The sequence below is a fragment of the Protomyctophum bolini genome, assembly GCF_963924005.1.
Source record: "Protomyctophum bolini genome assembly, chromosome: 17".
Taxonomy (NCBI): domain Eukaryota; kingdom Metazoa; phylum Chordata; class Actinopteri; order Myctophiformes; family Myctophidae; genus Protomyctophum; species Protomyctophum bolini.
Window position 1 is genome coordinate 8254240 of NC_137878.1, and position 26190 is coordinate 8280429.

At 44.2% G+C, this 26190-nt stretch overlaps 2 protein-coding genes across 4 annotated transcripts in view; one reads left to right on the forward strand and one right to left on the reverse strand.

Annotated features, from left to right (window-relative positions):
* tbc1d5 (TBC1 domain family, member 5) overlaps window positions 1–4027 on the forward strand; it is a 46036-nt gene extending 42009 nt beyond the window's left edge. Inside the window, exons 22-23 of one of the 3 annotated variants that reach the window (XR_013965694.1) lie at window positions 1483–1983; window positions 2974–4027. Coding sequence is in view for 1 of the 3 variants with exons in the window: in XM_080788085.1 (XP_080644211.1) it covers window positions 1483–1854 (372 nt within the window). In the remaining 2 variants the exon portion in view is untranslated. Of the gene's footprint in view, window positions 1–1482 lie in introns of all 3 variants that reach the window. The other 2 variants (XM_080788085.1, XM_080788086.1) reach the window with 2 other exon arrangements.
* Window positions 4028–10880: 6853 nt separating this feature from the next.
* Window positions 10881–26190, reverse strand: part of LOC308331576 (inactive phospholipase C-like protein 2) — a 79963-nt gene continuing 64653 nt past the window's right edge. Inside the window, exons 9-10 of the mRNA XM_080787060.1 lie at window positions 12977–13086; window positions 10881–11233 (exon numbers count right to left, since the gene is read on the reverse strand). Of these exons, the coding sequence (XP_080643186.1) occupies window positions 10937–11233; window positions 12977–13086 (407 nt within the window). The 3' untranslated portion in view covers window positions 10881–10936. The remainder of the gene's footprint in view (window positions 11234–12976; window positions 13087–26190) is intronic.

Below are 26190 nucleotides of genomic sequence, written 5' to 3' on the forward strand. Positions count from 1 at the left end.
GCTCATGGCTTTCTGCTACACTTCAAAGAGTAATTTAGAGGCTATGCGTGTGACATCATCGTACCCGGAAAAACACCTACTGTGTGGCAAAAAAAAAAAAAAAAACAGCCAGCCATGACAGCCCATTCATCCAAACGGAAAAGTCCTGTCCGGTTGCATTAAACAGCGTTAAACTCGCCAACATTGCGGCTGTACGGAAAACGTGGATTATCCTCTTTTCTAGTCTTTTTGATTCCAGGTGGTACCAATTGACACCTTAATTGCCCGGGGGTTATTTAACCCATTCTGACCTGAGATCAGATTCATACGAGGTTTCCCCTGGACACACACTGGTCTGATTAACCCATTCTGACCTGAGATCAGATTCTGAAAATGTCAGTCGTTCTTCGATTTTTCAAAAGTAGCAGACCTACGAGCTCGTATAGTGCGACACTCGGTGCAGAGTCCGAACCGAGATCCGATTATTTTCCGACATTCCGAGAGACCCGACCCATGCAGCTGAGCCAGGCAGACATATAAATGTGGACTACAGTATATAGAAATAATATAACGTATTGACCAAATTACCATTTTATGATTAAAGCGCGAGAGAGAGAGAAAGAGAGAGAGACACAGACGGACTGCGCTGCAGTAAAGGGTGGAAGAGAGAGAAAAAAAGAGGGTCGTCTCTTCTCGTCTCCTCAGCGTGCATTTAACCCATTCTGACCTGAGATCAGATTCTAAAAATGTCTCCTACATCCTGACCGTATTCCATTCTGACCTGAGATCAGATTCTAATAATGCATGAGCGCAACACGCAGCGGACAGAGAAAAAAATAGCCTCAGTCAGACTGGCACACAATCTCACACACTGAATGAATATTTTATTAACATTTGCAACAACGACAACAAAAAAGCACAGACAGTTCACACACACACACACACACACACACAGTAGCCTACGGGTCTTCACGTAATGATTGACAGACCCGAGATCCGAGGGGGGGGGATTACGTCGGATTCCGAACCCTGCCCGAGTGATTTATGAGCGGGTCTCGGGTCAACTCTATATCAGAGTGTACTCATTGTAATTTGTGAGTCGGATTTAAGACCTGTGTTGCGTACACACGCAACGCCTCCTTGCTCAACCCGCCACCTTTTCGGGTCAAGTATAGTAATTCAGCGGGAAATATCTTTAACCCATTTTGGGTGGGGAACCCCTTTTGGTGCAATTAGCATTGTGTCATGCTTTAGCTATTGAAAAACAGCAGATCTACAAGCTCATAGCGCGCCACCGAGTGGCGCGCTAAGAGCTTGTAGGTCTGCTATTTTAGAAAAATCGAAGAACGACTGACATAGAAACATGGCTTTTTTCAGAAAACTCTCAGGATGTAGAAGACTTTTTTTTTTAGAATCTGATCTCGGGTCAGAATGGAATAAATAAAGGGTCTCGCCACCAAAGACCTAAAACCGCTCTGTTTTTTGTGCCTCTCTCTATAAAAGGTGGCGTCGTCATCCCTGGGTTCCGACGGCGGCAAGAACTGGGACGACTACATCCTGGTGTCTCAGGACGGAGGAGACCTGCAGGCCTCCGAGGGTGGAGGAGGAGGAGGAGGAGGAGGAGGAGATGATGGAGGTGGGCTGGGCTCCGCGCGTAGGAGCACCACCACCCCTCCTCCTCCCGTCGGGGGCGGCGGCGGCCGCAGCCTGGCGGCGCGGATGGAGCCGGAGGGCGCAGCCTTCCCCGACCCGCTGCTGCTGGTCGGAACGCCGCCGGCGGGAACGTCGGGCTCCTCCAGCCCCGACGAGGGCTCCTCCTCCTCCACGCACAGCAAGGACTCCGACTTCACCATCGTCAACCCCAACGACCTGTGAGCCAAGTTGTGGCCCCCCACCAAGAAGCTCTCCCCGATCCCCCCCCCCATGGCTAATGGGGGGCTTATGATTATGCACGCACGGCCCATTTCGGAAAGAACTTGGGCCACTTCCCTGCTTCCTTCACGGGTGTTTACCGATGACACTAATGAAGGTCTCTGTTGTTGGGCCACTTCCCTGCTTCCTTCACAGGTGTTTACCGATGACACTAATGAAGGTCTCTGTTGGGCCACTTCCCTGCTTCCTTCACAGGTGTTTACCGATGACCCTAATGAAGGTCTCTGTTGTTGGGCCACTTCCCTGCTAACTTCACAGGTGTTTACCGATGACACTAATGAAGGTCTAAGTTGTTGGGCCACTTCCCTGCTTCCTTCACAGGTGTTTACCGATGACCCTAATGAAGGTCTCTGTTGGGCCACTTCCCTGCTTCCTTCACAGGTGTTTACCGATGACACTAATGAAGGTCTCTGTTGTTGGGCCACTTCCCTGCTTCCTTCACAGGTGTTTACCGATGACCCTAATGAAGGTCTCTGTTGGGCCACTTCCCTGCTTCCTTCACAGGTGTTTACCGATGACACTAAGGAAGGTCTCTGTTGTTGGGCCACTTCCCTGCTTCCTTCACAGGTGTTTACCGATGACACTAATGAAGGTCTCTGTTGGGCCACTTCCCTGCTTCCTTCACAGGTGTTTACCGATGACACTAAGGAAGGTCTCTGTTGTTGGGCCACTTCCCTGCTTCCTTCACAGGTGTTTACCGATGACACTAATGACGGTCTCTGTTGTTGGGCCACTTCCCTGCTTCCTTCACAGGTGTTTACCGATGACACTAATGACGGTCTCTGTTGTTGGGCCACTTCCCTGCTTCCTTCACAGGTGTTTACCGATGACCCTAATGAAGGTCTCTGTTGTTGGGCCACTTCCCTGCTTCCTTCACAGGTGTTTACCGATGACCCTAATGAAGGTCTCTGTTGTTGGGCCACTTCCCTGCTTCCTTCACAGGTGTTTACCGATGACACTAATGAAGGTCTCTGTTGGGCCACTTCCCTGCTTCCTTCACAGGTGTTTACCGATGACACTAATGAAGGTCTCTGTTGGGCCACTTCCCTGCTTCCTACACAGGTGTTTACCGATGATACTAATGACGGTCTCTGTTGTTTTCCGTTTCCCGGTCAAACCGAGTCAGGGTGTGCTGCTTATTGTGCATGTTGGCCCACTGGGAACACTCTTGCTACACCCAGTGGGTCTCGAAGTGTCCTTGAGTGGGTTCCAAATGGTTGTGTAACTCCTGAGAGTGTTACAAATGGAACCAAATGGACCTGTAAAAGGGTCCACTTGCTTCCATTTTGTACGCTCTCGGAACCACTGCACACTAAATAGAACAGAGCCTTAATTTGTGTCATCGGTGACGAGTGGCCCAAGTTCTTTACACAATGGCGTGTGTGTGTTTGTGTGCATATAGCCAATTACTGTACACCCTCCCCTCTCTCTCTCTCTCTCTCTCTCTCTCTCTCTCTCTCTCTCCTTCCTTCCTCCCTCCTCAATACCTAATCATACATTGAGGATGTAAAACGGGGGGGAATGTGACCTGAGATCAGCGAGGGGCTGAACGTTGAAGATGAAATGTTTGCACATGTGAACTGAGACACTGAGCTGGCTGCGCTGGGCTGGGCTGGGCTGACCTCAGATCAGTCAGATTTAGTCACATATACCCTTTATAATCTCTTTAATTGGTCACGTCACGACACTTTAAAAATCCTGTATAACCCCCCCCCCATGGCTAGTGTATAATTATGCTGTCCTCTTTACCTCTACCTGTCTTGTCCTTGGGACTTTGTGGCGCCTCCTCTCTGTTCTACCAACGGAGGGCGCCATTGGACTCCGTATCTGCAGACACCTGCATTATTGCTCCTCAAAGAGTCTGAGCTGCGTTTATCAATTGATTTGGGGGGAGCTTTGCGTCGGAGTTTAATAACCATGCTTCTCCAGACAGTGGAGCTCTTGCCATACCTCTCTCTGTGTATAACGTCTCGTCTGTGTGTCCTCTCCTGAGACTATAGGATACGCGCATTACCTCCGTCTTCTGTCTGGATATTCAACCCTAAAAAAAAGCCTAATTTATCCTTTCGTCGCGAGTCTCGCGTGACTTTGCCGGAAAAATATTTTAAGCGGGGGGGGGGGAAAACACATTTTAAAAAGTATGAATTATAGGCTTCAGAATGGTGTCCCATTGCCGCTGTCTGTCTTAATAATAATACTGTGTTGGTGGTCTAGGAGGGGGGAAAGTTCCTCCTGAAAAGCCAGTGCCTCAAACCACGCTGTTCCTCTCTCTCAACCCAAGACCCCCAAAACCATTTGTTTGTTTATTATTATTTTTGTTTAGGTTTTTCTTTTTTAAGAGCATATTTTAACCAAGATAGATCAACTTTTTTCCATGCGCAAGAATGATTAAATTATGTATTAAGGTCATTTTTTGTTTGTTTGTTTGTTTGTTTTTTCCATTTATATTTTACAAAAGAATCGATTCCATGGTAACTCTTTTTTTATGTGGTGGTTTAACCCATTCTGACCGGGCACCCATTTTGGTGTTGGCATCATGTTATGCTTTAGCTATTGAAAAATAGCAGATCTACAAGCTCATAGCGCGCCACCGAGTGGCGCGCTACGAGCTTGTAGGTCTGCTATTTTTGAAAAATCGAAGAGCGACTGACATTTTTTAGAATCTGATCTCAGGTCAGAATGGGTTAATCAGACCAGTGTGTGTCCTAGTGGAAACCTCGTATGAATCTGATCTCAGGTCAGAATGGGTTAATAGCTGACGGTTTACTTCCTTGTTCTTTCTCGTGTCATTGGGTTCCTGCTTCCTGTGGTATAGCTGTCTAAAAGCAGTGCGCTCACAAACAATGTCCCTCTAGTCAACCATCCAATGTGAGCAACGATAGACGAATAAAAAGAACATTGGATCTTCATCCTATACGCAATAGTCACCGTCTGTTTGGTTGTGGTTGTGTGTGTGTGTGTGTGTGGGGCTGTGTGTGTGTGGCTGTGCGGCTGTGCACGTGCGCTAAGTTAACATTATATTTGGTTAGTTTATAGGACCGTGATTAATGCCTATAATGATGTGTGCAAATTCATTCAAAGAGAGTCTTGTGTTTTAACGTTGAACGCATTAGAGACAGTTTTCTGAAAAACCCATGTTTCTGTGTCCGTGGTGCTCAACCTTTTTCAAGTTCCCCAGAATTATCTGTAAATATGTAAAGATTTGAGTGAAAAACGTTCGCTCTGCTGAAAGAATATTATATTCAAAGATTTGTTCCACAGATCTACAAGCTTCTAGCGCTGCACTCTGTGCCGCACTACGAGCTTGTAGATCTTCTATTTTTCAATAGCTAAAGTATAACATGATGCTTAAAAGGCCAAAAGGGGTTCCAGTCCTGAATGGGGTTAATGCGAGAGCTGTAGCGAGCATTTCTGGGAACTCTTGATTAACCCATTCAGGCCTGACGTCGAAATAAATTTAAAAAAAAAGTTTTCTAAATCATGACAATTTTCACCTTTTTTTTTTCACTGAAAACGAAGCCATGATGACTAAAACTACGACTAAATATATTGACAATTTCGTCAACAAATAAAAACTAGACTAAAATGTTAGGAAGGGACTATATAGTGGACAAGAGATCCAGTATAAGTCATTTTACACTTGGTTGCTTGTAGATCGGCTATTTTCAGCAAGTGTAAAATCGGTCGTTATAGGACGGCATCAAGGCCCGACAAAATACATTTTAGTCGACTAAATCAGCTGTAGATAAACTAGACTAACACTAAGACATTCCTGGTGAAAATGTGACTAAAACTAAAATAAAGAATTGCTGCCAAAGCTAGAAGGTCCTGGGTTCGATTCCCGCTCGGGGACGCTGTGTGTGTGCTGGCGGCGTGTTTCCTCCTCCGCCATACCCGAGGCGGGGTTGGCGAAAGGGCCTTTCTGTGTGGAGTTTGCATGTTCTCCCCGTGTCCCTTAGGGTTGGTACCCTCACAAAAAACATACAGTAATCTTGGTCTCTAAACTGCCTCCCCCTGGCCAGCCGGGGCGCCTGATGGAGGGGAAAGAAACTGGTTGGAATAACGTGTTCCTTCCAACCAAGGAAACTCCCCCCCTGTCAGGTGTAAAGGAGCAACTTGGGCATGAAGGAAGCATGAGTTCAAGTCCGTTGCTCTCCCCTTGTCCCCCATATATGGGGGACTAGGTTGGTGGAGGGTGTGTAGAGCCCAGGATCACATTAGATGATTGACACAGGGGTGAAAAATGGGTTACAAAATCGTGGGATAAAAAATATTGCTGCCAAAAACAACACTGGTTAAGACTTGGTTTTATTTCTTTATTTCCCATTTGGCTGATTTTAATAATGAAATATAATTATTTGCACTAAATCTTTGCCAACTATAGTTTACAACACACAAATACACACTGAAATGGAATGTGGTCTTTCAGGATAAATAAGTTACGTAAAATACTTTTTCATATTCTGCAGGGAAAGGGTTTAGATTAGAATCACATATTAAAATATACAGATTTTTGTTGTTGGTTTTTCTTTTTCTTTGCACACAATGTATAAGCATTGCTCAAAGTATTTCCCCTATAAGGCAAAGGCAAGAGAATACTGCATTTTTGATAATGGTGTTTGATTGATTAACACTGATGTCCAGCTTGTGTTTAGAAACGCACAAAAATACAGAACGTATCGGAACTCTGCGCTTCTACATTTAGGCCAACGCTGTTACACAGAAAAAGGTAATGGCTTCACACCGACGTCTGGAATAAAGCGTTTGCGTGTCGTTTTTTTTCTGCACAGCGGTGTGAGCAGGGTACAATAAAAAATGGCTTTCAGTGCTTCGCTTACAAGACACTTTCAGTGGGATTCGGTACATGACGATATATTACCGAGTGTGCACACACATGGGGTCCAAAGGGAGCCGCATGAGGGTCCATTTGGTTCCATCTGTGCGCTCTTAACAGTGCTGTCGTCACAGGCTCTCACAGTCTCCTGATGACAAGAGAGGGCACAGCTGTGGGAGGAGGCGTTTAACCTGACTCTGCCAGACGGGGGCGGTGTTGAGTAGCAAGCTTCTTGGATCTGACAGCGTCAGGTTAAGGAGGTGTTGCCTTTATACATGATATTTTTTTTGGTTAAAACAAAAATATATTTTTTGTTAAAAGGTTAAATCACTATATTCTCTGATAGTAGTCATTGCTATAGAGTGTTTGTTCAGTAACGGAGGTCTCCCTGTCTCTCCAGCTCGTTAAACCCATTCAGGCCTGAAAAAAAAAAGGCTTCTGAGAGAATATATATTCAAAGATTTGTGCCGCATTTTCACGATTTTTCAAAAATAGCAGACCTACAAGCTCGTAGCGTGCGCTTTGAGCTTGTAGATCTGCTTTTTTCAATAGCTAAAGTATAACCTAATGCTTAGTTAAAACACCAAAAGGGGTTCCCACCCTAAACAGAAAACACATTTTCAGGTATAGGTGACAAAAGTTTCAGCCAAACAGGAGAGAGTAGAGCTTCACTTTTATACTGTTCCAGTTCCAATTTTGTGTCTGCTCATTTCTCTGTCATAACTTACAATTCCACTTGTTTAATCTGTATCCTGACTGCGTTCTCTATCCTGATTGGTTGAAATTGGTATCCCAGTTTCAGTTTCTGAAAATGCATTTTCTGTTTAATAAAAAGCTGGAGAGACACGGAGAGACTCCTGTTACTGAACAAACACTCTATAGCAATGAGTACTGTCACAATATGGAGCTTTTTAACGCCTATTTTAACCAAAGAAAATCGCTTACAGTATACCTTCAAGTTGGGACACGACTTACACAAGCAAAGGGTAACTTTGTTGAAGGACCCCAAACCACCGAGTCCTCATGCCAGACCATTTATAGCGTGACCATGAGACAGATTTTCTCACATAATAGCACATTTCTTGTTACTTCTACAGATTTTGTCCAAACCTCAGCAAATAGGCTCTATATGCACAGCAGCGCTCCCCCAAAACAGGTTTGGAGGATCTGTTAGGAATTGATTACATGAAACAAGTCACCCGGTGCAACCATAAGTCTCAATGTTTGTGTAGTTAAATAAAGAATTGGTCTATCTATAACTCTTGAACTTGGGTCTACTATCAACATATCTTTCCCCCCTGGTTTCCTTGGATTATGATACAATTTATATGCCCCGTTTGTGCCAGATTACATTTTCTGCTTGTATAGTGAGTCTTCTTCAAAACACACTTTTTTGCTACTACAACAGATTCTCGAACTCGCAAAGATTGGTAAACATCATCTCTGGGGTCATGTGATCAAAGTTTGCGGGCCCTGGGCCCAGGAAATAATTACCTGTTTATTTTCCCCCATAGACTTTTTCAAAAAAGTATTTATTTAAAGACGTTTTTACGCCGCAGACAAAGCCAACTCTTGTCGTGACAAATCATGACAATAGAATAAACACAAATGTTTTGGGCAGATCAAATAATTAATAAGAAGAAGGAAAAAAAAGTCAGGGTACCACTTTTTGTTTTGTTTTTCTGTTTTTTGTTTTGTTTTTGTTTGACTACTAATTAATTTGTTCTAATTTATGGGAATGTCCTTTTTTTCTGGGGGGGGGGGGGAATGTTTTTTGAAAATGTTTGAAATGGTAACAAAAAACTAAAAAACAGCTCGGCTCCATTTCATATTTTTTTTTAGAAAAGCTAAAGAGAAACCTATATAAAACATGGCATCTTTTGACTTCCCCATTTCCTAATCTCTTCGGTCTCAATTTGGCACTTGGTATTTCAAGTGCATCCGAATGTTATAACGCGTCAATGGCGATTCCAAAAGCTCAATGGAGACGACGTATGACAGTCGGAGAAGCATACATTTCTGTTGTAAAAAATAAACGAGGAAAAGGAAATCAGTCCAAATCTTTCCACAATATCTACATTCTTCAGTTCCCCCCCCCCCCCCCCCGAATTATTCATGATCTCCCAATAAGGATTTATATTGCCATGAATTCCAATTTGATTCCCACACGAATATCTTCAGAAAGTGCGTTTCCTGAAACCAAGCAGGCAAAAAAAAAAAAAAGGGACTTGAAACAGGACTGAGATCAAACTGAACGTTAGCACCACTGAGCTTATTTCTCTTTTGCTTGGCAGATTTAGCAGCTCCAGTTTGAACACAGTATATAAAACATCATTCTCAAGTCTCTCAGTGGACTTTACACATCATTCCTTTGACTTCCTTTGACTCCAGGCAGTGCTATAGGGGGGGAATAATCCAAGTAGGGCTGGGCAATCAACCTAAAATGTATTGAAATATCCATATTTAGAACAAAGAACAGAGTTACTCTTGCTCATGAAAGTTCAAATAATATTTTTTTGAGTGGTGCAACCACTCCAAGGAACAGCAATGTCCGTGTTCACCTACGCACCTATGTGTTGTTCACCTGCACCTACAGTATGTGACGTTAATGAGAACCAGTATATGACTATTAGTACCAGTAGGGGCGCTGTTGTGCCAGAAACAGAGAGAGACTGTTGACTGCTAATGAGAGAGAGAGGTGTGTGTGTGTGTGTGGGGGGGGGAGTTGCACCACTCAGTTCACACGGGTGTGATTTATTTTGTATAATCAACTAAATTGATTGGTGTAATAATTAACCACTTTTAAACCTGTATTATACGTTATTGTACGATGGTGATGTACAGAAATTTGCCGAGCTACAAGCTTCTGATCGCCGTGAGCGTGTGTCGCCTATTCTCACTGTAGATATATATATTTTTTTTTAAATAATCGTTCATTATTAAGCTTAATCAATGCAAAGGTTTGACATTATCGTGATGTTGATCTGAAGTCAATTCGCTACCCAGCCTTTACAATCCAGAATGGGACATAATAATTGCACGTAATATCAATCAGACAATCAGAATGCTCTATTTAAATCCATGCGCACGCACACACACGCACGCACACACACACACACACGCGCACACACACACACACACACAACTCAACGCACAACTCTAAGAGAGCCTAGAGAATCTTGTCATCTGTCTTTCGGCACTCATTTTCCCAGTCAGTTTTGACACTCTTCTCTGTCGCTCCACAGCCCAGACAGTGGGTTGCGTTGCAGGTGGAGGAGAGAGATGATGGAGGCTGTTAAAGAAGCGTGTGGGTGGAGGTGGAGGAGGAGGAGGGCAGCTGCGTTCGGAAAGCCTTTTCAAAACAGCCCTCCTTTCCATCTTCATAAAAAAAAAAAGACGGCGCCTGATAATAATAACCGCCTCCACGTGGAATCCCAGGCTTCACGTGGCCTGCAGTGACTAGTGATAGTCACTTTTGACTCGTGTCACACAGACTGTGACACCAAGTCACCTGTGGGGTTTTTTTTTTTTTTCAACCCGATCCGACCGCTATTCTCTTCCCGTTATAAAACAATGCATGTGTGAAGTGTCCTCCTATACTAATGGCAGCCAGCACGAGAGATGTTTGCGATGATGATGACCAGACCAAGTGGTTTTGCAAGATTAGCGCTCCGGAGAAAAAAGAAAAAAAAAGACAAACCTATTTGTAGACAGCTCTGTCACTTACAGTATAGAGCCACAGTCGACTTATATAGCAAGCGACGTTTCCGCATCGCTAATACCATTTATAGCCTCGTAAGTCGTAACTATAAGAAACCGAACTCTTGCGTCACACAGCAGCAGAGCCCCTTCCGTCAATTCCACAGGCCATCCGCTTGTGTTATTATAGCTGTGCCACGACAGTGGCTGTTCGCTCGCATAAAACAGGACCCGCTGGTCTATAGCTTCTGCTGGCCATATACAGTACACTGGGAGAGGAGGAAGGGATAGGGATAGGGCATGCCAAGAAATCAAGCTGTGGTCTACGGCGCGTGGCAGCTACGCCGAAGGCCGTCCTCCTCCTCCTCCTCCTTCTCCTCCAGTGGCGTCAGGTTTGTCTGGGTCTATGCGTGGCAGCTATGCCGAAGGCCGTCCTCCTCCTCCTCCTTCTCCTCCAGTGGCGTCAGGTTTGTCTGGGTCTACGCGTGGCAGCTACGCCGAAGGCCGTCCTCCTCCTCCTCCTCCTACTCCTCCTCCAGTGGCGTCAGGTTTGTCCGGAGCTGCTGTGGGTACCAGAGAGCTTCGGGACTGGGAGCGGCCGCCACTCCCCGACCCTCCGGTGGCGTGTTGTCCCTGGGAGCGGCCGCCACTGCCCGACCCTCCCGCCGTGGCGTGTTGTCCCTGCTGGCTCCCCTGTGCCACCAGGTTGCTGGTCAGAGCGGCGTAGTCCACCTGCTTCATGTTCTCCTGGACCTCGGCCTTGGCGTGCTGCAGCAGGTCAGCCTGACCCTGCAACAAGCACCACGGAGAGTTAGCAATTAGTGAACCCAATTTAGACCTGAGTTCAGATTCTAAAAATTGTCTTCTGAATCCTTCTGAAAAAGCCTATGTTTCTACGTATGTCAGTCGTTCTTCGGTTTTTCAAAAATAGCAGACCTTCAAGCTCATAGCGCGCCACTCGGTGGCGCGCTATGAGCTTGTAGATCTGCTATTTTTCAATAGCTAAAGCATAACATAATGCTAACACCAAAAGGGGTTCCCACTTCCCGGCCCAAAATGGGTTAAAAGACTGAATATGTAAATATTATGCAAATCCAACAATAACCACGTTATCGGAAAACGTAACAACACTCCCTTAAAACGGGTTGACGAATAAAAGTATTTGGGTTCATATACTGCATATCTTTTCTTCTCAAAAGGACTTTCAGACTATAGGAAGGGTATATGTATGGCCTGGTCAGCCTGCAATGACATGCATATAAGATCTGGTCATCCCAGCTTAGTAATATTTAGGACGACCGTCGAGCCAATTCTACTCTATGGCTCCGAGACATGGACAAAATTTCGAAATCTCTCCTGGGAAGAGCCTTCTCTAATATATGGCAACCTTCCCCCGTGTTTCTTCACTTATAGTCTCATCCAGAAGATCTTGGGTCTGAGAGGCTTTAAATGTCATCAAATGGTGGTTCCGTGGCTCAAATGCAGAATAAATATACTAATACTAATACTAATAAGGCTATACTTAAAGTTAGCTCCTATTTTATATACTTTCTATTTTATACTTTGTACTAGTCGAGTCCTTTTGGCGTGCCGAGGGTATAGTGTAGAGAAGTTGTCCCTCGAAAAACACACGTGTGTGTGTTGTGTTGCGGAATGGATATTGTGAAAAATGTATCAGCCAAACGATTATATAAAAACAAGCACTAGGCCTATTGTTTAACCCATTCTGAACGGGAACCCGTTTTGGTGTTAGCATCGTGTTATGCTTTAGCTATATTGAAAAATAGCAGATCTACAAGCTCATAGCGCGCCACCGAGTGGCGCGCTACGAGCTTGTAGGTCTGCTATTTTTTGAAAAATCGAAGAACGACTGACATTTTTTAGAATCTGATCTCAGGTCAGAATGGGTTAGAATCAGACCAGTGTGTGTCCAGTGGAAACCTCGTATGAATCTGATCTCAGGTCAGAATGGGTTAATTGAAAAGGTTCCACAGTGGTATACAAGTATGACTGTAAGAGTGTAAGTGTCTCGGATCGAACCGGTATGACCTTGTTCTGATTTTCCTCTCTCTAGTCTCTAACCCACTCAGCATTAATGGCCGCCCCCTGAATACTAACAAAGAATATAATCAAATGACAAATGACACTAAATGTCCTTTATATACACAGTAGTGTTTTTCTCTTCTTCTTTGTTTTTCTTCTTTTCAAAACAACGGCTTTGTGAAATAGGATGGCGGAGGGAGGGAGGGAGGGAGGGAGGGAGGAGGAGGAGGGTAGTAGTGGAGCGATGGAACAGAGGAGAGTGTGGGAGTCGTGATGGAGGGGCAGTGAAGTGTGGAGGAGAAGAAAAAAAAAGTCTGGATGATGGATGTCATGAAGCTTGTGGGAGAGGTAGTGGAAAAGAGGCAGACAGACTGAGGAGAGAGATGAAGAACTAGCTAGTGGCCAAATAGCCTGCTTATGTGTCCCCTCAGGCTGTGTGTGTGTGTGTGTGTGTGTGTGTGTGTGTGTGTGTGTGTGTGACGCACTGACCTTGAGGATGGTGATGTTCCAGCTGAAGCGTTCCAGCGCTCGGCTGACCTTTCGACCTTTGAGTCCTTCCTTCTCAGCCAGGCTCTGCAGCTTCTCATGGAACTCCATGGCTAGAGTAGGAGACACGCACGCACACACGCACACACACACACGCGCACGCAGGCACACACACACACACACACACACACACACACACCACACCGGGTAGCGGAGGTTGGTACTTTATTATTTATACAACATAAGCCACCATATAAGACATGAGGCTGGCATAATTAAAAACATATAAAGGTTTCCTTCTCAATATAGCCAACACGCCCCCCGAAAAACCCATAAAAGGCATATTATCTCCTACTTAGAAGTGTGTTCCTTCCATCTAGCTATAATAGCCAAGACCTGTTGTTTAAGAAATATACAAAATAAACGGTTAGAACAAGTCTCACAGGTGCACTGCTGCTTTGGTCTGCATAATTTATTGTTGACATTATTAATGGAGACATTGCACTTATCCAGGGAAAAACACCGTGCTCAGCCACTGCCCCCATTTCCCCTGATAGCCTTGATCCTCTGAGCTGGTTCACCTGTGAACTCAACTCACCTGCGCCTGCTCTCTCTTAATTGCCTCCAGAGTCTATATATAGTACCCCATGCTGTCTCGTCAGTGCTCGTTTATCAGTTTGTCCAGGAGTGTTGTTATTTCCTGAGAGTGAGAAATGTGTGTTTGTGTGTTTTTTGCAAGAATGAAAAGGCGATAACAATTAACAACAGGGCTTCTGGAAGTTGAACAGGGTTCTGTAACCGGATGTGTGTATATATAGTTCTTTCATTTTCACAAGTGTCAGTTAAAGCTGCTGCTTGCCATGCATATTTTTAATCACAAACTAAATATATTGCCACATAGAAATGTGTAGGTGTGCAAGGAAAGTCGTGCTCATATGCTGCTTATATAGTCTCAGGTGATGCTCAAGCCAGAGCAGCTCGATAAAATTCATTAATTAAATATGTGTATAGTCACCCAGAGTCTTAATTAGTTTGACTATATCGCTGTCACTCATAAAGTTGTGCAATATGCCCTGTGTTCATCACAGTGTTTCCCGGACAACAATGGAGTTCTATCAGAGCTATATATTTTATTTTGTTACCTTAACCTGGCATCCCTATTTTGGCCATTGTCAAAAGTTTCTGAAAAATGTCAAGAAAAGGATTTCTGCAATTGTCACACTTTTCTGCAAATGGAGGCAAATAAATAAACTAAAAAGCAACCTCACAATGTGTTGTAGACGAGATAAGATAGATTGATGTTGTAATATTTGTTTATTCAGGGACAATGTACAAGGTTGGTTTTACATCATTAATTGTTGTTGACATTCCCTGTTTTTCTTTTTTTTGTGCACCCCTTCCCCTTAGGGTGGGCAGAGTGATCAATAGTGGTCACGCTTGCCCATCCTACCCTCCCGTTCACCCTCCCACCCTCCCATGGGTCGTAGGGGAGGCAAAAACATAAAAATTAAATACGACACAGTGAAGAGAAAATAAATAGTAAAGTAAGCAAGATAAACAAAAGAAAATGATAACTGAATAAAAATAAAAAATAAAGAAATACAAATACGAAAAGAACGTAAAGTAAAATACAAACATTTATACATTTATATGCTATAGTCTACTGCATACCTCCCTGGGACATTGACATTAATGCTGAGTGGTTGAGTGAAGTTACAATGGCTCGCTCGGGAGTGTTTCTAGGTTGTTGAAATGTGCTATAAAGGGTTGCCATCTAGCATGGAATTTCTCAGTTGAGCCTCTAATTATGTATTTTAATTTTTCAAGCTTTATGAAAAACATCACGTCTACTAGCCAGGTGGATATAGGTGGGGGGGAAGGGGATTTCCACATAAGATAGATTGATGTTGATGGAGAGAGCACGTGGAAGAAAGGTGGTGCTTTTGTCAGGACTCGGCAGTGCACACATTTTTCTAAAACATGGCCCTATAAGCTCCCTCACTAATGTTGACGACGAGAAAAAAAATGTACGTGCTAGCTTTATCGTTCCAGTGTCAATCTAACTGTTAATGTAAATCTTTGACATCTACTGTTAGGAGCAGGAGGGGCGAGAACAACAAATACACACCAGTGTTGATTTCGTCGACTAATACAATGACGAAAAATGTTCGTCGACTGCCTCTTTTTTCACTGACGAAAACTAAATGGAGACTAAATTAAAACTAAGCTATGATGACTAAAACTAAAGACTAAACTATAGTGACAAAAACTAGACTAAAATGTTAGGAAGGGAATAGTGGAGAAGAGATCCACTATAAGTAAAAGTCATTTTACACTTGGTTGCATGCTGAAAATAGCCGATCTACAAGCTCACAACGCGTTGCACGACGCGCTGTGAGCTTGTAGATCGGCTATTTTCAGCAAGCGTAAAATGTGCCATTAACGACGGCATCGAGGCCCGCCAAAATACATTTGAATCGACTAAATCAAATATATATATATTTAGACTAAAATCTTATGACATTTAGTTGACTAAAACTAGACAAAAACACTAAACACTAACAGTACATATACATTCCAGGTGACTAAAATGTGACTCAAACTATGAATGAAAACTATTCAAAGGACTATGACTAAAACTAAAATCTAAATTTTCTGTCAAAATCCACACTATAGAGAGAAATGAAAATACCACGCTTGGGAGAGACCAAACGAAACAGAAGGATAAACAGACGATATATGCCAGGCCGTAGGCGCTCTAGAGTTGTGCGTTGAGTCGTGTGTGTGTGTGTGTGTGTGTGTGTGTGTGTGTGTGTGTGTGTGTGTGTGTGTGTGTGTGTGTGTGTGTGTGTGTCGCGCGTGTGTCTGGCTTCAGCTGGCCGCCCCGGGGTCGCTCCCTGTCCATACTGTTACCATGGAAACCCCGGAAGTGGGTTAACACAGGGCTACAACACATTAATGGGAACCATCAGCATGGACACCCACGGCACACCCACATGCGCGCGCACGCACACACACACACACACACACACACACACACACACACACACACACACACACACACACACACACACACACACACACATTTGAATTATTTTATTTGGATCTGCACAAGAGGGCGTAATACAATAGACCCAAACACTGATCAGAATTAGGTTATTAATATACATTATATGGTCCAACCAGATATAGCTGCTGCACATGCTTAACACACAGGGGGAAAAGGAGAAAAAATAAATAAATATATATATACAGCACATTGTTGACATACTATTACTTGACTGTACTACTAGACAGGATGTTTGTTTTGGGGTTTTTTTTAAGCCACCTAGGGATAAATTAAACAACGCCTTCTCCAGATGGACAGACTGCCCATAGTATATAGCTGAGACAGAACAGTATTTCTGTACACACACACACACACACGCACGCGCGCACGCACGCACGCACGCACACAGACACACACACACACACACACACACACACACACACAGACATACTGTAAACACACACACACACACACACACACGTCACGCACACACACAGACATACAGACATACTGTAAACCCACATACATACTGTACATACTGTACATACAGACACTGTAAACACAGTTAACACACACACACACACACGCACGCACGCACGCACGCACACACACACAAACAAACACACACACATGCACACAAGCAGTCCACAAGCTCACAGCATGAGCTTGTGTGTAGATACAACATTTTTCAAGTATAGTAACCAGGTCTTAAGGGTCCGTGTTCTACAACAGTCTGGGAAATGAGGGTCGACGGGAGGGGACTGGAGCGTTCATTGAGGAAATTGAGAAGCACACGGCCATGAGGGAAAAACCAATTTCATGGGGGCAATTATTGTTGCTTAATTTAAAGAGAGAGGAGGAGAGCGCAGAGAGAGAGAGAGAAAGAGGAAGACGAGGCTATCGAGGAAAAAAGACAGACACGCGATGCAACAACAACAACAATTGGAACTGGAGACCTACAGTAACCATATGGTCAGCTCCACGGCCGCGACAACACAACCTGTCAATAAATACATAAAAACAAACCCTCTCACCTGCGCACACACACTTCATCGCTGCTGCATGTATGTGCGCGCACGCCACGCCACGTCACGCACGCACGCACACACACACACACACACACACACACGCAGACACACACACACAGGCATCGAGTCTTGAAGTTGCCTAGCAACAGTGGTGATGATTATTATCGTGTGTGTGTGTGTGCGTGTGTGAAAAGTGATTACAGCTATTTCCCTGTCAAACCAAGCGATTCTGATGGGGTCTTGCACTCAGTGCAAGACTTGCACTGAGTGCATGCATATACACATGCATTGAATCTGCAAACATGCATGTGCATACACACACACACACATAATTGTACCCCAGAGGTACCGCTGGAACAGTTTTCGATATAGGACTCATAAAATACTTTTATCCATAATATATACCGATATAAGATGAAGTAAAGAGACAGGGAAGTATGGAGAAGAACTGAAGGAGTTATACACTGTGTCTTTGTGGACCTAGAAAAAAACATAGGGTGCCAAGGGAAGTGTAATAGTGTCTTCTAGGTAGGTGAAAGGGCATGCCACTGATTGAGAACATTATTTCCACCTGTGCTGATTAGCGAGATCCCCTTGCAGCCTGTTGTATAGCCTCTGAGTGTGCTGTCACTGTGTGTGTGTTCAGTTCGGCTTTGAGAGTCATGCACCAAGTAAAGACCTGTGTTTGAATCATGCTCTCCAAGTGTGGTTATTTAGAGTCCCAGAACATTACAAGAAGGAAGTGTGGTATAATTGCACGAGGAAGTCAGGACGTACAAAGACGTCATGACGTCGTGACAGCGGAGTTGCGGTTATAGGAGTGATGGACACGTTGAAAGTGCGGCCCTGCATCCTTTCTTGTTTAAAAGTAAAAAAAATGAGTTATGGACAGGTCGACGGGTGAAGCAGGGGGGGCACCGTGTTCTTAAGGCTCATACATAGTCTGGATTTTCGGTGGTTAGGTGACCACCGAACTACAACATGACGTCACTGAGCCGCGGTGAAGAGCAAACCACCGCCACCGCTCCAGCCCTTCTCTCTGTTTTTACTCACCACCAACGCTCAACGTTATTTCAGCTCCGGTTGGTCAGCTCACCACCGGAGCGGTGGTGGTGGTGGTCACCTCACCACCGAAAATCCAGACTATATGAATAGGCCTTAAGATGTTGGCGTTGTGTGATATGTGGTGAGACGAGGCGACAGGTCCAAGAGAGAGCCTGGAAAGGGTCAGGCATGCACTGGATGAGAGAGAAGAGGAATGGAAACTCAGCGGAAGCAAGACAGAATATGCATGTGTACCTAAACCGCAGAGGTGAAGGAGTTGACCTGGGTCAACTATTCGAAGTAACTGCCTGGGAGGGTGGAAGAGAGGTGAAAAGGAGCGCAGGCTAGAATGGACGACAGAAGGGCAACAGAAGGCTACCAGCGAGAGCGAGAGGGAAGCTGTAATCGGACGGCAGCGGCCATGCTGTGCGGCTTGGAATCGGTGGCACTGACGGAAAGACAGCATGCATGGCGGAGCTAAGTATTAATAGGATGCTACGATTCTCATTAGGAGTGACTATAGGAAGCAGTGTTGATTTTGACAAGCAAATTTTGGATTTTAGTTTCAGTCGTAGTCTTTTTTTGAATGGTTTTCATTTAGTTTTATAGTCACATTTTAGTCACCTGGAATGTTTTAGTGTGTTAGTCGAGATTTTAGTCGACTAAATCTACGGTTGATTTAGTCGACTGGCAGGCCTCGGTGCCGTCGTAATGGCGTAACGCAGTTTGTTGTTAGTAAGGAATGTAAATGAAGACGCACCGCCGGAAGACGAGGGCAGAAGGAGACAGAGAGAGTGAACGGCCCGACATCCGATCTCTACACGCGGTGCGCCCCGAGACGGAACTTCAAAGGAATTTTTAGTTTATAGTTTTTGCAGAGGGATTCCCAGATGGGGAGTTTACCTATATACACTATAGACCAGTTGCCCCTGGAACGATGCAAGTTGGAATTTAAAATGCATGCTCCAACTTAACTGGCTAGTATGGAACCATTATAGTTGTACCCATCTGCTTGTCTCTTCTCTTAAATGCGAACGCTAATTTCCTTACATCACTTTGAAATGTATGACTATATCTATGACCGCATTGACCACATGAAACTATTCTCCACTCTGCTACATACACCAGACTATAAGAGTCTGGTGTATCTGACGCGGTTACGACCTGTTTGCGAACAGATGCTTGTTTTTATTTTTATCGATATCCTATTAGTATATACTCACAGCAGCCCCTTTGTTTACAGGGCTGGCTCATTAGGCTCACACGGACGGGACAGTCCTCATTGTCTACATCAGATAAATACGCACGCACGCACACGCACGCACACGCTATAGGCAGAATTGTCTAACCTATACCATTTAATTATGGTTCTTTGCTTGCCTCTTGAAGAGGGCGGTCGCATTCTTTTTCTCTCTCTCCCTCCCTGTCTTTCTTACCCCCCTCTATGTTTTCTTTTTCTTTTTCTATGATGCAAGAAAGATGTATTTGGCGCTGCACAGCTGTGGCGACATGGACATAATTAGGGCTACACGCTTGCATGCGGGCCCTTTTGTCTAAGACAAATGTCTTCCTCGGGAGACAAATAATAAAGAACCTTGAACCTATATATAAAATGAGGATTAAGGGAAACTGTCTGTTTATGCTGTCCTCCGTCCTCGTCACATTTCCTCCCCAGCCAGGGGGTTGAGAAAATCTATCTTGACTTGCTCACATCATTGCTATATATTTAAAGGGAGTGAGGAAACATAGTTTGGGTGTGTGCACATCCATGGATATATGGACTAGTGAAAGTGATTCAAAAACATCTTTGGAACGGGCATAGAAAGCTGAGAAACTCTACGATGACGACTATATGATCATGTTCTTGTGGTGGCGACGACCGTCATTTCGGTTGTACGTCGTCATCGATAACGAGCCACAGCTGGGCCTCAGAATTCATGGTCTATATATGCAGTGGTCTATATACAGTAAGTCGCTGATGCAATATAAATGTCTTGATGTGATTCACAGACTCTACATAGGCCTCCATAACAGGGTTAAAGGTGTGACTGCACCACTTTCCATTGTATATGTTTGTATAATTATACTGTATGCTACTGTATAAACACATATCATGTATGCGTGCACATGGACACAAACACACAGTCGAACACGGGACCTTTGTGGCTAAATAAAAGTATCAATAGCATACTCCAATGAAGATATACGGTGACAAGTACATTCATTCAAAATGTATACTATGAATAAAAGTACAAAAGTGTCAAAATGTACCTAAATTACCAAAAGTAGAAAGTAGGCGCTCGTGTCACAGAACTTGCATTGCGAAGCTTTACATCGGCTATTTTCAAACGGACGAAATCTATACAGAGCTGGGGTTATAATGTGTGTTTTTGTAATAATAATCCAAATCTACAAAGAAACTAAAAAAAAAAATCTAATAATTGCAGTGGAGTAAAAAGTAGACAACACTGATACGTAAAAAAGTACTGAAAACTACAAATCGTCAAATTAAGCCATTTTGATCAGATTCTAAAAATGTCTTCTACATCCTGACAGTTCTCTGAAAAAGCCATGTTTCTATGTATGTCAGTCGTTCTTCGATTTTTCAAAAATAGCAGACCTATACAAGCTCGTAGCGCGCCACTCGGTGGCGCGATATGAGCTTGTAGATCTGCTATTTTTCAATAGCTAAAGCATAACATAATGCCGACACCAAAAGGGGTTCCCGCGCCCAAAATGGGTTAAGGTATACAGCATGCACTTGAGTAAATGTAACTCAGTTCCTTTATAGTTTATACTCCACCGCTTGTGGCCTCGTGACTTGACAATGTCACGCAAAGTTCAGCGCTATGTGGTCGAAGATATGCACGCTTAAGTTTATTACCCACTTCCAAACCACCACGACATCCCCCCCCGAGCCACAGAACAGTCACGGTGGCCTGCCCATGGATAACCGAGTAACAGATTTTCCCCCACAAATTGTACATTTGTACACGCAATTATCTTATTTTCCAATTTAGCCCCGGCTGCTATAGGGGAAGCCGCCAAATTTTTTGTCAGTCACACATGACGGTCTCTCTCTCTCTCTCTCTCTCTCAGCGCGGTATTGGACGCCAGCCAGTGGCTGATGACGAACAGCTGAGCCTGACCTCTAATCAGATGACCGGCCGGTATTAATCAGATGACACAGGAAGGCCCCATGAGAGCCAAACAGGCAGAGGTAAACAAGCCCTCGTTGAAAATCTCTGCCCCCCCCCTGCCAAAGATAGAGATGGTAAAATGTTGCATTTATAATAGCGCCTTTATCCAAGGCGCTTTACGGAGATTGTGCATTTACATTCACCCATTCACACACACACATTCATACACCGACGGCCGCAGCAGAAAAACCATGCAAGGCACAAACTATAGCACATGGGGAGCAATTAGGTGTTCAGTGTCTTGCTCAAGGACACTTCGACACTAACTCTGGGGGGGGGGGGAGCCCACAAGGTTCGAACTGGCAACCTCACAGTTATACCATCCAGCCACTCTACCCCTTTTGAGAGCGTAACATGAAACCAAATGTGTCACGGTCCGTGACACGTGTTGTGTTTTTCTAGTGTTATTGGTTTTGGTTTGACTTTACACTTGTGTGCTTTTATTTTGCAGTCTGTTAGTGTTTCCTGCGTCGCTCATGTTACCTGTGTTGTCTCACCAGTATACCCTGATTACCCTATAGTGTTTCCACCTTGTCTTGTCAGTCTTTTAGCCAATCGTTGTGTTGATTATCTGTTGAGTTCACCTGTGTCTTTGTTTATTTATACTACTAGTGTTACACTCCTAGTACTTTGACTCCCCAGTGTTCCAGTGTTACTCTGCCTGCAATTTCCACTGCTCTGCCTCTCTGCCTTTGTCCTAGCTGCGTTTGGGTCCTATATAAGATCACATCGTGACAAAATGGACTCGTATATGGGTCCATTTGGTTTCATGATGGACCACATGGTGGTACCATCAGGACCAAAATGGTGGTCCGGACGTCGTTGGCTTCAAATGCTGAAAAGAAATAATGGGCCTTGATATGAAAAAGATTTGAAAAGCATGTTTGGCTTGGAGGGTATATAGACTGCAGACCAGGCACGTGCAGACTGGCTTTGGGGGGCTTGAGCCCAAAAAAATGTGCTTATATTACTGTCCAATGACATGTATGGGCCAAGTATAGAGAAACGTCTCTGTTATGGTGGAATGACACGTGTGCAGATGGAGGGCCCGCGGGTTTGTGAAAGGACATCTGGTGGTGGTGGTGGTGGGAGGGGGAGATATATTTTCTTATTTTACTATATTTATTCTATTGTGCTTACATGATATTTATCCTGTCTACAGTCTTGGTACCATAAATAGAGACTCCTTATTGATACTGTGTAAGATGACAACGGTTGACACCTGTGTTCAATTACTGTTGATTGTATCTCACACTCATGCATAAATAATAAATACCACACTTCCTGTTGTCTTTGTCACAAACGCTGAGGAAGGCCAGACAGGCCGAAACGCGTACGTTTTCAGTCTCAGGAGGTAAATAAAGTCATGTAAAAGGACATAATAATAATGAGTGCTGGCATTTTCTTCATCTTATATTTTCGAGCCTTGCACCTATAAGGATTTTGTTTGAACCTGGAGTGCTGCGGGTTGTCGGCTACGGTATAGTACTTCTCTCAGGGGGAGAAAGGGACATAGATGGTGGTGGTTGTGGTGGGTGGGGGATAAAGAGACATATAAGAGAAGAGGAGTTAATGAAGTACTTAATCCAATAGAGGAGGCTGTGTGGGAGTCGACAGCAGTGGACTAGGGGATATGACCGTAGCCTGATTTTCCAAATCACATCCACATCACAGCCCACGCAGCAGCAGCAGCACACTACAAACGTCTCTTACTTACATGGCATTTCACTCCTCCTCCTCCTCCTCCTCCTCACCACTGCTATCAGGGAAAGGAGCTAGATCAAAGCTTCTCTTTTTACCCAGGGAAGTGGACTAAGCCAATTAAGGACTTGTTTACAGCCATACCCTGCTCACAGAACATTTCATGGTATAGGGGTTAAATGCCTAATTGCTCAAAGGGCACTTCAGCGGTGGTAATTTTAACGTGCCGGTCCGGGGATGCGAACTGGCGACCTTCCGGGTAATCAAGACCCCTCCGCAAACCGTTCGGCCACCGCTGCCCCTTAATCACACAGACCCCAGGTCTTTAGAGTTAGTTAAATGTTCGAGGAAACCAAAGAACTGATCCTCGTTGATTGTAAAAAAAAAAAAAAAAAAGCAGCCTCCTCCGTTTTCCAATCCATGCAAGTGCACATTTTAAACTCTTTAAACAATCTCCAATAATTCACTCCACTTTCGGAAAACACAGAGGGATTCTGGCCTTCATTGAATATTGCATACTGGGTTTCAGGTTCAGCAGCACCGACTGCTTGCGGAGAAAATGTTACAGCCGACAGCTTCACCGCTGATTCAAGCCGATTTTAGTCATTTGTGACGAGATTTGACTGAGAGACTGCCATCGCACAAATTACAGCTTTTCACCAGAGGAGACTTTTTTTTTTTTGAATGAGCTAATAGCACATGCAGACTCTTCACATACTAGAACATGTCTGAAATAGGTATATGTAAATATGAAATAAATGCCCAAACATGTAGCTAGGTGTAATGTTATAGAGTCCACAGAAGTGAACCTTTCAAGCCTGTTTTCTCAACTCGCTGTTTTCTGCAAGACTTTACTCTATATAAGCCATATCTCCAAAACTGGTGGGTCGAACTGAACAACCAATATTGTCAATTTAAAACTATGATTCCCTGCTTTCATATGACATGAAAAAACTCAAAAATGCAATAAAATCCCTCAGTCAAATGTAGTCACATTTATATACAGGTTTGATGAGTTTGTGACTCGGATAGATATTTAACTCTTTAGAGCGTAACATTTTGTGCTCAGAACAAATAATGGACCTTGATTCTGAAAAGGGTTGAGAAACCACTGCCCTGTTTTATAACATTTCTGCCTCAACATACAACAACAGGGGGCACAACTCTCCCCGCAAAATATGGCGGCCACATCATGACTCATGACAGCTTCAATGAACAGCAGAGGCCATGATCGAGGTGTCTACGTTTATTAATTATATATATCTATGGCCCCACAAACTGATGGGGGAAAAAAAACCCCACATTTATACTTGTCTGTCCTGTCCTGTCCTCTCTTCTCCCCAGGTACCACCTTCCTTCCTTCCCCCCTCTGTGAGCTGCAGACGGAGGTGATTGAACTCATCAGGGCATGGCTGGCTGCTAACCCATTCTGGGCGGGGAAGATTTTTTTTTTTTTTGAAAAATCGTGAAAATGTGGCACAAATGTGGATTTTTTTTTCATTTTTTTTTTTAACTCAAATCTTTTCCTCTGGGGGAGGTCCCTGGAACAACATATTTTCAGATGGGGGACGGACGGAGGCATATTACATATCATTCTTGGGGTCCTTGACATGAAATATTGAGCACCACGGATATAGAAACGTGAGGTTTTTCCAGTAAAAAAGACATTTTAAAAAGACGTTTTTTTTCCGACGTCAGGCCTAAATGGGTTAAAAGCCATGAGGAAGGAGTGCAGTGCACCAGTGCACACACAGGGCCATTCTGCAGCAGGTGACAAGCTGCGAGTCTTATCTCACATGACTTGTGGGGTGATTACTTCTCGTTTTCAAGGGAACGTGTTGTGTTGTGTTGTGTTGTGTTGTGTTGTGTTGTGTGTCTTTGGCACAACCGTGCAACGCTACTCAAGCGTTCGGTGAAGCACCGGAATTCGGTCTAATATAGTAACAGTTAGGCATGTAACGATATATCGTATAGCGATATATATCGATATTAAAACCCGACGATATGTATCCCCTCTCTCTCTCTCTCTCATTAGCAGGCAACAGTGCAGCACTCTCTCTCTCTCTGTTTCTGGCACAACAGCGCACAACAGCGCCCCTACTGGTGCTCATTAACGTCACACGGACACATAGGTGAACACACGGACACATACAGGTGAACAACACATAGGTGAACACGGACATTGCTGTTCCTTGGAGTGGTTGCACCACTCAAAAATGAATATCGATTTAGGGGGGCTAGTGTGTGATATGAAATGTCAGCTGTAATCATATATTCCATCATATTCGTGTGCTTTTGGAGAGAAATGAGACCGACTCCATGCAGTCACTTTCAGTATAGTATAGAGGCCTGGCAGAGGGGAGCTGTGTGTGTCTGTGACACAGGTGATGGTCGTTATTGACGCTCGTTAATACATCAAGGAAGGCAATTATGTCTCTGCATTGTCAAAGAGGTCTACATCTATCCTAAGATGCCATCAAAGAAAAGAAGAAATGTTATCTCGAGCTAGGTTTAAACATGAAAGCATGTTTACAGTGAGTTAAATACAAATTGTGAAAAAAGCTTGGGGGGAAGATACATCATTAAAAAATGTGTCTGGAAAATAATTGTGTTGAAAATATCGTGACAAATCTTATCGTGAGCCCAAATGTGCTCACACATGCATACACACACACACACACACACACACACACACACACACACACACACACACACACACACACACACACACACACACACACACACACACACACACACACACACACACACACACACACACACACACAAATACGGATACACGTACAATCTTCCCAGTCACACACGCTCAAAAAGACAAACACATATAGTATATACACGCACGCACGCACGCACGCAGGCACACACACACACACACACACACACACACACACACACACACACACACACACACAAATACGGATACACGTACAATCTTCCCAGTCACACACGCTCAAAAAGACAAACACATATAGTATATACACGCACGCACGCACGCAGGCACACACACACACACACACACACACACACACACACACACACACACACACACACACACACACACACACACACACACACACACACACACACACACACACACACACACCTGTCATCTGTATGTGTAGGATCCTGTTGTAAACTTCATCAGAAAGTTCCATTATAGCTTTGCTGGCCTGGACC